Genomic DNA, 16356 nt, shown 5'->3' with positions numbered 1-16356 from the left:
TGATAGTCTCTGAAGTAGAATATGTTTTATGAATTTATTTTTTGTCTTCAATTGATTGTAGGTTATTGACTGAAGCTAAAATATATTTGATAACGTATTTATAAGAAATGTCGCTGCAACAATACCACTACCTATCTGGTTTAATGACCTACAAAGTTGCAGTTTTGGTTTCAGTGATATGCATGCACTTTTGCTTGATGGCCATAATGAACAGGTCTAACTATTTTGGCAAAGTACTAATAAGGATCATGGTAGCAGCGGCCGAAAAGTGCTGTTTATGGGTTTAAGAATATGATTCCTGCATGGTGACGTTTACAAATATAGGGACTTACTTGGTGAGTAGATTATGTAGAAGATAAATACTCTTTTTTATTAAATCGAGTTGAATCAGATTGCTTTGCACTGAAACTGATAACTCGATGATCTTTGTTTTAAACTAAAACATATTAACTAAAGGGCACTGCTTCATATATATTCCTATCTGCTGTTAGTTCGGAAAGATTACTAAATTGATGGCTTATGTATTTAGTGTAACGCGTTATGTATTCAGTATGTGTTGCTTGGCAAAGTGAAATGTGGCTACGACTCATGCGAATTTTTATGTTACTTTTTATAGTTACATGAACGCAATGCGTCCAGTGGCGAGATTTAGGGCAGTTATGTAGTTGAATTTTCAGTTCGAAAAAGACACGGTATCGGTTGCGTAGTATCAAACGAAGTATTTCATTTGAACTTCTATCGATAAACGGACGATATTTGAATGGAAACCAGTTGAAATATGTTAGTATCCATTGTCATTTTCGTTTAACAGCTTCATTGAAACTCATTAAAAAATTCTGAATAAAATCTTTGTAGATGCTTTGCGTGCAACAAAACATAAAACTTTGAATCATCTCGCAGCGTATCAAAAGTTGTCTGAGGATTCGGAGCTAGGTCCCCCCCCCTCATTTTGGGAATCATTGCTGTAAAGGAAACTGAGTGATATTTGCGTTTCTAATAAGGAAAATCCGCCAGGTTGGGGCAGATTACTCATGGAGCAGATTTCTATGATTTCAGCCACATGGTCATTAGTGGCACTTGATAACTGAGGAAATTTTTATGGCTACTTGACAGACTTATGCCTTTTATAACCTTGTTCTTTTTATAATGATTCGTCGGCACATGCGCTTTAATTCCACAGCACATTGTGAAAAACTAGAACACTCTGCATGTAAAATATTTGTCAAAATTACCTTAACTTTTAATTCGAATGGTTAAACGAATTAGCAAAATCTACTTCCATCTTCAAAATATGTAAATGAGTTTAACGGATGGATTATTTGCTTTGCAGAGTCTTTTGTTTAAAAATTGCTTTCCCTGTTCTGCTGAAAAGTATTTATTTGCAAATTTTTAGAACTATAATGAATGATCAATTTCGTTTAGATCAGTCATTTGCGATAGAGTAAAACGTTGATTTATGACTTTACCTGCTGCCTCAGGCTGCTTTACTATTGAATAATGTGGTCTTAAAACTGATAAATGCTATGTTACCTCCAACATACATATACTGCTACATGCGCTTAATAATATGATTTAATAAATTTCATGTTCTTATCTTACACTCAAATGACTATAAACCTTTAACTGTAATGCTTTTTCTCCTTTTTGCTAAACATTTTCGCAATATTTCTCCGTTCTGAGAGTTATCACTAAGAGCCTTAGGAACGAAAGAAGATTTGTTTTATCAACAAAAAAGCAGTTTCTGGAGTGGTGTCATAATCTTATGACCGAAAAAGGTCTCAGCTGGGTTCTTAGACCTGTGTTCACGTTCTGCAACGAAACGAAAAGCAAAAGCAATTAGATCAATTGATAAATTCACTCACCATTGCAGCTGACGCATGTTGAGATTAGTTTTTTCATTTTTTTCCTATTAACGTGTATTCATTAATATTTTACCGTGGAGTATTTTAATGTAATTAATGATAAATTAATTCTAATGAAGATAAAAACAAAAAAACAGTAATAGTTTAAAGGGTAAAATGAGTAGCAAGTTGAATTAAAAATATGAAAATATTTATTAAAAACTAAAATGGGAAGATTTGTTTTTATTTATTATGCGTTTTATTTATTTATTTTTGAATCACTGAAATGAAAATTATAAATGGTTTTCGAATAAGTTGGTTACAGACTTTAAATATTCATCCTAAACATGTATTTGGTAATTGCAGGGCTTCTCAAAGTAAAGTAAAGAGTGAAAACAGTTTCATCAGTGGTGGTGAGCTTATTTCGTAAACGAAAAATCAAATTTTTTTATAATGTACTGGAAATGGAAACGCCCGATTAATAAAATGTTCAGCATGTATTCATGTATTAAATACAAGAAGTTCCATATCTTTGCTTACAAATTTCGCATAGGTATTCCAAAACAAATGTGGTATCTTAGATCACTTTTTATATATCACTAAGCAATTTAGAACAGACTTTCAGGACATTTTGGAAGAAATTACAAAACAAAAGTTGCTTATTTCCGCGATTAATGAATACAACAGCACTGGTTATTAAGTTTTTATCTGGCTCCGTAAAACTATAAATTATAAATATCTTCGCGAATTTTGCATGCTAATGTATGAAACATTGTAACACATAATGAATACTTTACTAAAGAAACTTTTTACTGTTTGTGTATTACAAAAAATATTAAATTAGAAAATCTTTGTAATATGTTTATCTTCTTCTGAACTCAGAAACTCTGGAATTAGAATTATTTATCTGGGCTCACTGCTTAAGGAGACGAAGCATAATTTTTTTATCTTATACTGAGGAACTCTAGAATTAGAATTATTTATTTGGGATCTCTAGTATTTGGGAGACAAAGCTTGTAGTCATCTTCCTCGAAAGCGTTTTTGTAAAGAAACTAAGAAATATTATTAAATAGCTCTTAAATCTTCAATAATCTAATTACATTTTCTATAATTTTTATCTCATGCTGGGAGCTTGACATCTCCTATCCATTCACGTAAATATCTTAACTACTACGCTATTAGGGCTCTTGGATCTACTTCTTATTTCTTTTAATTTTATATAAATCATCCTAATTATGTTTCATGATGTGGATTATTTCATGTTTCGGCGATCTGAAAGTTTTCGACGCTTCCACAAAGTTTTGCCTCGCTCTGGAGTGAAACATAATCCAAATAAGCATATTGACAGAAAAGCACTGAGACACTTTTTGGGCTGTCTATTAATTTATTATAATATCGGTCTATCTAATTGATAATATACAAATATAAATTAACGCAATCTTTACATCGTAAGGAAACATCCTCGGTAGCACAGCCCTTTTCAAACAAAAACATGAATTTTTTGGGTTATTTTTTTTTGTTGTTTTTTTTTAAGGAATGAGTGAATAAATATACTCCAACATAAATGCACCATGCATTCTATGTATATTGTACTGTCACTCGCAATGAAAACATTTATAGTTGGTTTTAACTCATATTTTTCGATTAATAGTAAATTTAATATTGTGTGTTATTTTTAAGAAAAAGTCATTAGTGGTTTTTTTTTTTTTTTTTTTTTTTTTTTTTTTTTTTTAAGAAGAGAGGCGCAAAATGACCTATGCCCTCACCGGGACTCGAACCTGGACCTCTCTAATGCGCGTCGAGTGTGCTACCGTTACGGCGCGAAGGCATGCTGAAAGGAGGGAGAAAATACTTTATAAGTATACTGATGTCCTTCACCATTCGAAGCTATTTATTTTCCTTATAAGATGGTTTAGTTTGTTACGAGAATTTTCCGAAAAATAAATGGCATTAATTTGAATTAGCAATTTTTTTCTCGTAATGAATTTATATTTTGTGTGTTTATATTTAGCATTTCTTCGTTTCAAAGTGTTACAGGAGATTTCATATTAATCTGCAACTAGTTTGTATTTCTGTGACCATGACACAGCATTTTTTGCATGACGTCTTCGTTTGATTTAGTGGAGATCAAGAAAGATAGCGAATATGAATATCGTGTACGTGCGCTTCGAAACAATCACTTGTTGATAAAGAAATGAAAAATAAAAACCATTAAAGAAATGGGTTCGCATATTTTTATATTCCATAGTATCTGTCTCGTTCTAACGCTTCTAATATGGTAAATCTGGTTTTCTAATTCGAGGTGAAGGAAATCAAGGCCGTTTTTTTATCGGCATGCTCTAATTTGAAGTTGATAAATATCCTGTTTTGCGGTGGATGAAATAGAATTTTTCAGATATCAGCTTTTTAAGCCGTATGAAAACACTAAACGAAACACTAAAATAAGCTTTATGAATATTTATAAACTTGTATTACTTATTCCCTGATAATTATTATTATAAATTTCTTCATAAATATTTTTCTCAAGTTCTCATGAAGCTTATATTCTTCGAATACGATGATGGATTCAAAGAATGCTGTATTGGGAATTATTCCTAATTTACTGTCATCGGATTCAAAATAAATAAATAAAATAAAAATGAAAGTTCTCATTAAAGCCGAAACACAATTACAGGAAAATACCAGCGCCTGTGGAAGGCATTCGCTAATTAAATGTAATACAAGCACTGTAAGGCTTTTGGATGGGAAAGTAGTCGCTAATAAAGTTTAATATAGTTATGGTAAAATTTCAGCTGTCTTGAATTCTTCATTGGCAAAGGGTATAAGTATTGCCTCTGGTACTGAATGTCTAATAACTGAATGTAGTTTATCTCATTTAACTCAAACGACGGTAAAGTTCATCCGCAGAGCATTAATACAAAAAAGTTGAAACAGTAATAGAGAGAGAGAAGAAGATTACCCAACTGAGTTAATAATTTTTCTAAAACTGCCTCTTAACCATTCCTTCCTTGGGACTGTATCGTAATATATGTGATGATTTAGAAGTTGATGTCGCATTAAAGCGGAGAAAATTTCTTACGAAGAGATTAAACTTATTGCATAAAAGATGAGGCAGACAAAACGGCCCATTAAATGCATTTTTCTTCGTTGTTGAGAAGGAGGACCATAATGTGAATTACATACATCGTAATGGGCGCAATCTATTCACCCGTCTTTATTACATTTGTATATCTTATGGCAATACGATTGATGAAAGGCAGAAATAAGCTGCAACACGTTAGCAGGTAAGACCAGGAAGGCGATGTATTTATGATGACATCTTGGTCAGAAGTGATATAAGTTTCACTTCGCAATTTTACAAATGTTCCTATTGCTTATTAAGAAAAAGCTTCGGTGTCAATTGAGGTCTTATTCGCTGAAGCATTTATGCAAGTGTCTGGATCATTAGCGTTATGTAAGAATCATATGACGTGGCTTAATTTCGAAATTACGCAGTTTAGAAATGGTCCTAACCTTTTCAACGGTCACTATGCAGATTAGGCAATACACCAAGTGGAGGAATTACTATTCTGTCGTCAGTTCTTACTAGTTGATTGTAAGAGAAATTCTACTTTTCTCCGCTCCTTTAACTGTCAGTTGCTTTGCGTGAAAAGGGAACCGTCGTGTATAACACGAAAAATGTTGAGCAGTTCCAGAGTCATTGTGAGTAAGTTCTGTGAGAAGATGTCTTAGGCAAGGGCTCTAAATTTACATCGCTGCATGTTGGAAAGTAGAAATTCCTGTACTTGCTTTACTGCCTAATCTATACAACGGTTCTTCCTTTGAAAAGAATTGGCCAAGCGAAGACATTTTTGAGCTTATTCTCTTGAACGAGAAGACATTGCTACGAGTATGTGTCCGCTCTTCTCGGATCGTGTCCTCAATAAACCGTCCTTTGCGCTGAAAAAGACACATATGAGTCATGTATAAATAAATAATAAAAGCAAGTCTTCGTATAATAAACTATTTTTATATTCACGAACAGTTACTTTCTTCTAGCGACTACTATCTTTTTCTGCTTTTCGTTTGCCACTAAGGTTCAGTGAGATGGGTGCTTATTTTGGGGTATCATGCAGTTAGTTAGAACTGCAGCCAGAATCGACAGTGCTTTGTACATCTTTGTTGAGATGCATAGGCTTTTCAAATTGGCGTTCCAATTCCATCTGAAAAATTGAGAAAAATACAAACTATAAAAGAGAACGCAAGAAGTATACAGTGTTCCGTAATGAAAATAATTGAACTAAATTTTAACGCAAATAACGTAAATACAAATATGTCAGCTATCTGAACGATAAATCACGAATAAAAGATGCATCAAATAACAATTTTTGATTCAAACAAGAATGGCATAAGCAAGAGCGAAGCATGTAACGTACCAGAAGAGGCAGAAATAATGGAAACATGATACATGATACATTGTAGAGACGTTAGGGTTTTTTTTTTTTTTTTTTTTTTTTTTTTTTGTGCGGGTGAAATGAAAATGAAATGGGAAAAATATGCTGTGCCCTCGCCGGACTCGAACCTGGACCTCTCGATAAGCGCCGAGTGTACTACTATTACACCACGAAGGCATGCAGAAGGGAGGGACAAAATGCCATTTATACTCCCCCTTTTAAAGGGCGACTGAAGATTAGGGCACCCAGTCGCCAAATCCTGGTGGTGAATAATCATCATCCGCCACATTTTAGTTCGAGCGCTCTGTAGAGCCATTAGGTTATTTTGAGACAGGAGTCTCTGAAAAATGAGCAATGCCCTCCCCGGGACTCGAACCTGGACCTCTCGAATACGCGTCGAGTGTGCTACCGTTAAACCATGAAAGCATGCAGAAAGGAGGGCCGTAAAGCTAGGTCACTACAAATTCACGAAAATAGCTCCAGTGTAGGTTTCCCACCTTGAAAAAATTTATAGACTTATACTTCCCAACTTCCCACTTGGGGAGATTAATAAAAGGACATGAAAGGGTCCAGTGGCATAGTAAATCTAGTGGAGAGCGGTTAGATGAAAAAGGTTAAATAATAAACCAAAGCCCATGATCTCTTTATATAGAGCTAGGTCGGGATCTATTAGAGACAGTCAGAAGGTGCGGTGGGAGAGACTGTTACTTCTAGCGACAGGTATTGAACTAAAAAGAAAGTAATAGGAAGTTCGAGCAGTGGACAATTATCTGCATGTTGTAATCATGTTTTGAACTCACACAGCAGGCACTTTGGATCAAAAGTGCAAAACAAACTTGGGCATTTTGTAATAACAGTTTGGAATCAGAGTGCAACAACAGGGTGGATCAACAGTGTGCCTCCCAAAAAGTGTTCTAAACAGGATTAAATATGTGGTTGACGTCATTAAAGTGTAGTGACTTCGCCTACCTGGTAACCACGTCCCTAAAAGCTCCGCTTATTTTGATCTTAAATCATGATCGCTCCCGAATTGTCCTTTTTTACCCCTTCTAATATATCAGCATCTTCGATTTCAGGTTGTTGGAGGCCTTTTTCTTTAAAGGAGAAAGACTTGCATTAAAACCTCCAGGGGACAATATTCGACAGTTTGTCTCACTGATGGTATAGCCTAGTGAAACTCATTTCTCTTAAATTAAACATAAAGCTTTTTTTGAGAGACTCATAGCCCCTGTCTTCCATTGTCTTTATTGAATGTGATGTTGCAGAGAAGAAATAATGCTAGCGGCACAAAACATGATCTCGCCATTAGTCATCATACATATCACTCCCCAAGCTTGTTTGTTACTCAGATCACTACACGGTCCTTTAAAATACCAAGAGAATTGTTCTTAAGGTTATTCGGTTTGATTATAGCATTTATTTTAGCAAATCATTCTTGTTAATAGTAAAACATTACACATTTGCGAATGCAGTAGCAGCTTTATCTGTTACAAATTGTATAATAATATTTTCAGCGACGAATCACGCTTTGTATATAAACGCTGGTAATGTCGACTAAGGGTGAAGACAATATGGCCAACGAGCTGGCTCTACTGTTTTTTACGTGTCATAGAGCTCGTAACTTTTAAGTCATGGTCTGGGCAACCTATCACTCTGGTGCGCATAATTGGTTACTATATCCAATTAACGAATATAGTAACTACTTACTGACAGACCAATTAGTGCCTTTACAATCGTACCTTCAGAGCAAGCCAACTGTCATTTTTAACCCTTTCAGTCCTAATTTATTTGTGTTTCAATTGACTTGATTTTTTATTTACTCTCTGTATTTATCACAAAAAAATGAAAAATATCATTTTAAACATTTTATTTTAAAATGGGAGGGGGGATTCTAGGGGTCTGGGACAAATATGTCCCACTGGGGGTAATGGTGGGACATATGTGTCCCATTAATACTAAATTGCTGACACATAAAAGAAAAAAATCAAGAGAAACTATTTTTATTTTCATAGCTTATGTGTGATAAGAAGTAAAACAGTTTTTTCATAGTGGTAGATTGCATGCCACAGAAATTGTTTTATTTCTTTTCTCTTGGTACACCTGTGACACCTTTTTCTAGTGGGCCCTTCGATGGGTAAGTGATCTCCTGTATTCAACAATTTGGAACTGGATGATGGTCTACCATATTGTAATGGTATGGTACCATATTGTAGTGGTGGTCTACCTTATACAATTTTGCAGTGGGGATGTTAGAAATGATACCTACTACCAGTAGGATATCATCTACGTAGTAAATTGATGAGTGTAATTAATTACCTCAGTCTTCTTTAAACATGTACTGGGATTTATATAACCCATTGGGACTGAAAGGGTTAACGCGATGCACAACTGTATACAGCTGGAATGTCCAAACCATTCTTGCAAAATATCCAAATTCCTTGGCCAACGAGACCTCCAGATTTAATCCATTAAGATAATATATTAAAAAATTATTGACCTGAATCAGATGCTGTAAAAATACTGAATTTTGAATTCTAATGAGTACCTCGAATATGAAGACATACAGACCCAGTTTTACGCCTATTGTCCATTATAGCAGTCGTATGCTATAGCATCAGGCCAAGTTATTCAGGATATCTAGTCAATAGATTGATGCAATCTACTGGCAAAAAATCTGATTAATATGATATACTAACTTTAAAAATGATTTGTAAAAAATGATATGATATAATAACCCCAAACCAGAAATCAATATTCACAGCTTGGTTAAAAATATAACAATCACAAAGATAAATTAGTTTATAATCTTTTATTCTAAATTATTTTATCTTTGCGATTGTTATACTTTCTTATTTTTAGTATCCCTTTACAGTGTGACATTTTCTTCGTAAAGTAGTGCCCAATATCTTTCCGTAGTTTATAACAAATAACGTTTGAAAAAAAAATAGTATGATAGTTTAAAAGCTTGTAAATATTGTCCATTATATTAAGCTGTAACTTTTGTCAAAATTTTTATATCAAGTCATAGTGTGATTTCTTAATTAAATGTAGTTTTTTTCAGATCATCATATTTCATTTTATCAAATTCTGGCTGTTTCCAGAATTAAGTATGATTTTATTTCCTAACTTCCACTGAAGCATAAAGATTTTTTTAATCTTTCAAAGGTATTTTATTCATTAAGTAAAATTTGAAATGTATGATATTTCTTAGTTATAAAATATTCCTGCACTTTAGAAGCAGTTTGAAAATCTTTTGTGTTAACATTTTCAGCAAAATCGCGTAGTTATTAAATGTGTCTGTGTATGAAATATGGGCTACAGTTCATCGAAAAATGTTTTCTTATTTCATTTTAAAATGCATTTTCGGAGGGTATGCGAAAAAAGTAATATTGTTAGATATCATCTTGTCGAAGAGAACAGTCAATAATGTTATCTGGGACAGTTCCGAAATCTGTCAGCTGTGCAGTTCATTGCTCTTGCTGATACTCCTGCGAAATGTCATCCGAAAACGACCTAGACAAAGAATCGTAAGCGGAATTTGAATTAACTTTGCGTACATTTAATAGTTAACGCAAGTATAACTTTTTACCAGAATATATACATTATTGTTGCATAACCGATAATCTGTTTTTCTGAAAGCATTCGAACTCACATGGCAATGTATAATATTGCTAATAAGGCTTGTTTTGCGCCAAATTACGTATCAGGAATCAGCAATCGTGTATCAAGCGTGTAGTTGACTAGCTCATAATTTTTATGTAAGATATCTGATTCGTGCATTTCAGGCAGCAAAGAATAAGAACTTGTATTATGGAAAACACAGGCATAATTGTTTATCGAATGCTTCATAAAAGTACACATATTCTATGAGTAATATCTTGAATCAAGCGAAATAATAAAATAATTTATGCAAATAAGTTTCGCTGTGTCATATTTAATTTTTAATTGTTGTTAATTTTTAAAAAAAGCTTTAAAATTTATTTCGGTTTGTAGATTTTTCTTAATGATAGAGAGTTCAAAAATATCGATGAACATTGATCTTGATTTTTTCCTTATAGAAATCTCAGTTTAATATTTATTAAAATATTGGTCAGTAAACTAAAATTAAATGTGCAGCCAAATTTCGAGTAACCGGGATGAAAAAGTTTTCATTACGAAGCAATGAAAAAAATTACTATCACAAACTATCATTGTAAAATAAAAGATGCAAAATGAAAACGCATAGAATAATCGCAGTGATAGCAGAATGTTATTGTCATTTATAACGCAGTTTATTATTTTTGAACACGTTTATTCTTCTGTTATTTAAAACGGGGTCTTTTTTTTAATAATGACTTAATTTACGTAACCGAATGAGTTGATTCTTTATATTAAACTAATTGACAACGCTGGTAAATTGTTAAGCGTACTCAACTGTTTATTATAATATGGATTATTCTTCCTTCCTGTGTTTATAAACTGTTCTCGGATTAACTGTGATTTTAAGTTCATCATGCATATCGTCCCCTCCGACATCATTCCGGTTGATTGAGTCATCTGTCTGCCCATATAAAGGGAAGAAAATCAATGTTAAATTCTATTTTGAATTAGTTTAATACGTTAGATGTGAATATTGATAACATTAAAATTAATCTAATATGATCAGCATTACTATTTAAACACTATACTCTTTCCTATAAGCATATCAAAACTAGAAAAGGAAATTTACGAAAAAAATTTGCTTACAATTTGCTTTATTCTTAACAAAGTGATTCGTAGAGGTGCAAAACAGTTTGATTACACTATCCATGTGTTTTTGTTTGCTGCTTTTATTTTATGTAAGCAACTTCTTTACTAAACTAATGAGTTTTAAAGCTCATCTGCTCACTAATCATACTGAAGCTTCGTTAAATGTATCAGACATATGGCTGACGTTGCACGGAAGATAATTATTTAAAATGTTAACTTCTGTCTCCGTAAAAATCACTAGTCGACTTAACTTCCCATCGTAATCCTTCGTTAAAGTAAAACCAAGTCAGGAGAAAAACATTTTCATTAGCTCCTCTAACATTTTATGCAGCTGTTATAATAACAGAAGGCTGCTCCGCTTGCAGTTTAACAGATCACAAACATTAAAATGGAAGTGATGCATTTTAAAATGTGAAATTTCACAAGACAAAGTGCGCTTATGCGTTTTGGTTTAGGCCTATAACTTACGCTACCAAAGGCTGAAGCCAATTCAAGTAAATCTAGAAACTGAAGGAAAATTGTAGTGAGACTGTTAGTAGTCGCTGCTAAAAGCATTCTAATAAATTCAAGAAATCTGTTCTGATATACATAAACTATTTTGCATTCTGATAAGAACTGTGGTGGGAATTAATAGTACAGGCAAAATAATAATATAATGGGTTAAAAAGCATAAAACCCGTCAATTCAAAATGTAAACTATTTAATATTTACATTTACTGTGATACGGCTGATAAGTTTTCGTATTTCTGAGTCATGTTTTATTCTAGGACTTAGTACCATTCTTTCCGTAGCTTTTGTTCTGCACTACTGCCATTAAAACCTCTACACCAGAAAGAAAAGCAAATAGCAAAATCTTATTTATTGTACTATACAGTGTAATGGGAGGAAAACATAATTAAATATGCATGCGGTTTCGGGTACACAGCGTATAGAATTCAGTACACAGAGCTGCCATCTTTGGAAGCAACAACGGCTATAATTGAAATGTTCATCGAGTCGAACTGAGCTTGGAAACGGGTATTTTCATTCCGTGTAGCTTCAGCTCTATGCCAGAGTTCATCAGTGTAAGTTGCTGTCGCGTAGTGGTGGCCAGTATCTCGTTAACCCATGTCCAGATGCTGTCAGTGGATGAGAGATCTGGAGAACATGTTGGCCAGGGCAATAACCTCGAAAGCCCTCTGTATCGAGATAGGTCAGAACAGCACGGGTAAGATACGGTCATGCATTATCTTTTTAAAAGATGGCGTCACTCAAGCCTCGAAAATAGGGCACAGCTATAATCCTTAACACGCTATAAATGTAACAGCGGCTATCCACATTACTGGCTATCTGAACAAGAGGTGACCGGAATATGTACCCAGTGGCAGGTGCTGAACCCGTATGACGATGAAGAATGCGAGTTGGAAACGTTCGTTCTCGACGGTGCCTCTACAGATGGATTATGAGATTGCAAGCAGAGCAGGGATTCGTCTGAAAAAAAGACGTGGGGTCACTCCTGTGTCCATTACCGTTCATCGCACCACTGTAGACGCGCCTATCCCTGCTATAGCTTCACAGGAAAGTAATACTATGGTCGTCGTGCTGACAATCCGCGGTTCTGCAGACGAGGCAGGTTACTGAATTAGGATACATGATGTGTACGATCTCTCAAGAAATCGAGAGAACAACATATATTACCTCTCAGGCGATAGTGACCCGGGGCCGCTGAGATCCTGCATAGCGTTCAAAATAGACTTCATGGACCCATCCATTCCATATTCACCTTGACAGTAATAAGATCCCGATTAACACGAATAGCGTCGCAGAACGGTAAACCGCAGTCCCGACCGCGATCCCGCCGCGGTCGAATTCCGAGACGAGCTGGTAGGAGTATCTCTTGCTTATACGAGGCATAACAGGAACTTTACACAAAAAAAGCAATGTTCAAATGTGATTTCCAAATGAGAAGCACGTTGCGCAGGCTTCCCATTTATGAACAATATAGATGGGATTCCTTGTACTTACTTTGTGAGCATGGTCTGTAATGCAAATCATTTGCGTATCCCATCATGTACTACCTTTCATGCAAATTGACGTTTGCTGCATGCCACCTACACCGTGTTGCAATAGTAATAAAGTCCTCCACGAAGGCATCCCTCCCTTTAGGCAGATAGCCCTAGTGTGCTTTGCGTAATTAAATAAACCAAACCAAACCCAGTTCATCCGCTCCTTGAACCGTCTATGTCTGACAGAGGAAACACTTACTTTCGCCATTTGAAACGGTTTAGAAGAGGTGGCTCTTACTACTTTGACCCGATTCATCTTTTGATTTGTAATATTATTAAATATTTCATTTAGACAACTTTTTCTAAGCAGGATAATGAATTTCAGACAGGTTCAAAATATGTATGTCTGAATCTAGTAATGTTTATTTATATGTAATAGCAGAACGTACGCGGTTGAATCTGTAATGAACAGCGAGAACTTTGATTGCTTAGAAGTGTTGAAATTCCAATCCATAATGTATAAGAAATTTGGCAGTCGAGGTATATTTAATTCAACTTTTATTTCAGCAAACATATTGCGGCCACAAACAAGTTGGCACGTTATCTATGCCTATTCCAAAAGTTTACATTTTTGACAAATTTGCTGTAAGAAAGAAGGAGCAGACAGACCGCAGTCCAGCCAGGGCAAAGCGTAGAAAGCAAGTGCGTTATGTTCAGGGTGAAATCTTTATTCAGACTGAGTTGGTTTTGGTTCTCAATGCATTTTGATAGGATAGTTAATAGTGCTATAAAATTACTATTGGCTGTTTGAGTTTTAGTTCCATTTATATTTTAGTGCCGTTTATAAGACCTGTTCGTACGTTTTCATAATTTAAAAAAATAATAACGTTTTGAAAATGTGTTTGTGGTCAGTGTTTTAGATTTTTCTTTGTGGATATTATGTTTTTGTATTTTTTGTTTATTTTTATTCTTTGATTGTAACTAATAAGGACGAACAACACGTCGGTGTAGTTCTTTGACACTATGAGACTATTAGAAGTATTATTTAACACTCGCGAACAATTAATTAATAGCGTTTGGAGTGGCATAATGTCAGGAAGAACGGAACGTGTGATCAGCCCTAATTAATCGTCCAGGCTTTAATGCTTCAAATACTTTCAGTGGCCCTTGAAAGGTTCTGTGTGAAACATTAAAACATAGGGTGATTATGTTTATTTGTTACTCCAGTTCGTACCTTTTTATCAATTTAAATGCCACTTTGTAAGAAATTTCCTTATCCCGCTTTATTATTTTTCCACTTCCAATTAACATACAAACATCTTACTCCCTACACAATCTTCCTCAAGAAATAATCTTTTAAAAAATGTTGCTTTTTATCTTAATTTCTTATATATATGTAATTAATTAATTAAAATAAATTATAATTTGAATTTAATTATTGAATTTTTTTAATTAAAAAAAGTAACTAAACAACATTATAAGCTAAAATTTATATTATACTTTAAAATAGAATTGTGTAAATACTGTGAAATAGAGAATTCAACTGACCACTTCGTGATGATTTGAGCAAGAAATGGATATTAAACTGCATCAATTAATTTCTCATATTTTTAAATTTTGTCTTGTTTAAATAATTTTAAAATTGTTGTTTAATATTTGCAGCAAACTGTCACTCTTAGCCTAAGGCTGTTGACAACTGTCTTTCCTAGTGCAGTATAATTTTTAGTTTATAATATTGTTTAATTAATATGATTTAAGTTTCAAAAAAATTTCTAATTGCTTATAGTTCTAACTTACTTTAATTAATTATTTTATTGAAGTCTTAGCAGCAACTGTGCTGGATTTAAGTTTTGAAAATCCTCTTTACACACGTTTCCGTTTTCATTATGTATATAGACAAGAGTTGGAGAAATTTCAAATACAATTTTGTTTTGATTTTGATTTGAGTGGTTACTGTCGAAGAGTTACTGTCGCTTCATGATTTAATTTTGATTTAATTATTTTCTCCCGATTTCTGTTGTCCATTTGTTTTATTCTGACATTTCTAAAAAGCGTTAAATATATTTCTTTTCGTCTGTTGTTCACTTATTTTATGTTGATTGAGATATTACTGGTGAATATAAGGTTTCTGTGGCCAGGATCTGCATTTTAATATTATTATTTTATCTTGTGTTTATATATATACTACATATATATATATAATAATATATAAATCTTTGCTTGTTAGGGCCATCTAATGTTTACAATAACTTTAAAATCCATCAAATACGCTGGCGTAGCGAAGGTATAAAAACAAAGTTGAAAGTGCATAATGGGCGATGATATGATAGTTTCAGTGGCCATCTGATCTTCTGCTGTCAGTAGCAACATAATAAATATAAACAATCATTGACTGAATCACATGTGCAGGTTATAACATGTTCATCTGCTTAAATATATAATTGATAAAAATCTGACTACTTTATATTGAAGCAGCTGAGCATGATCGGTTATTGAATTAAATTACATGCATAGGGCACGTCGTAAGAAGTAAAATCCTTGCAGTTTGTTGCATTTCATTTTCTACTTTTTAAACGAAGAGGATTTGTTTCAAACATTCAAGGAATCCATATACATGAGGAAAATTTAAAGTTCTATGTGATTGAATGGTGTTAAATGGATGACAACGCGGGTACATTCCGTACGTGTTACTGCTGATGAAGAATGATCAGATATTCCCTGAAAACTTTAGCTTTTAATGGTTTTTTAAGCACTTTTAACGTTGTTTTCATATTTTCGTTATGTAATGTTATTTTATTTTTGTTCCAGCTCTCCAGTATTTAACTTCTATTCCTAGAGGATGGGAAGCGCAAGCTTCCCTGAGCACTGGATGTCCTTCTATAATAAGGTACTGTCTTGTTTTATTTTCTTAAATATTGGTTAGACATGTGCTTTCAGTTTTAAAACTGTTTACAGTAAGGTTTAGAATTATATGAAAATGAACTCATCATTGCTGCTCTGTTCAAAAACAGTAATAACTTTTTTTCTGGACTGTGTCATTTCTAGAATAATCCTATCACATGACTTTACTTTTACATAACGATGATGTAGCTAATTCAATCAGAAAAATAATCAAAATTTTGAGAACCGTAAACTATCTTTTAATTAAACTTCCCATATCCTAAAACTCCGCACTTTGTTTCTGCTTCTATTACCGCTAAGACACTGCCACGCTGCTTTCTTTTTATCGCAGTAGTGTCAAAAATGTAAATGCTTTGTAACGGCCACGACTAGAGTGCCATAAAGAGAATGAATAGTGGTTGCAAATGTCTATTGAAATAAAAAAGAATATTTAATTTGCCTCAGCTGCCAAATTTTCTCTTCATTATT

At 33.7% G+C, this 16356-nt stretch overlaps 1 protein-coding gene across 3 annotated transcripts in view; it reads left to right on the top strand.

The window, feature by feature from the left end:
* The window catches only part of Sesn (Sestrin), a 108199-nt gene that overhangs the window by 13038 nt on the left and 78805 nt on the right, over positions 1-16356 (top strand). Inside the window, exon 3 of one of the 3 annotated variants that reach the window (XM_035377374.2) lies at positions 15796-15874. The exons of the other annotated variants lie outside the window; for them this stretch is intronic. Within the exon in view, the coding sequence (XP_035233265.1) occupies positions 15827-15874 (48 nt within the window). The 5' untranslated portion in view covers positions 15796-15826. The remainder of the gene's footprint in view (positions 1-15795; positions 15875-16356) is intronic. 3 annotated transcript variants of the gene reach the window in all.

The sequence above is a fragment of the Stegodyphus dumicola genome, chromosome X1, assembly GCF_044657685.1.
Source record: "Stegodyphus dumicola isolate Sdum_Otavi_A_Nest chromosome X1, ASM4465768v1".
Classification (NCBI taxonomy): domain Eukaryota; kingdom Metazoa; phylum Arthropoda; class Arachnida; order Araneae; family Eresidae; genus Stegodyphus; species Stegodyphus dumicola.
Note: the sequence above shows the minus strand (reverse complement) of the source record. Positions and strands in the feature narration are given on the sequence as shown.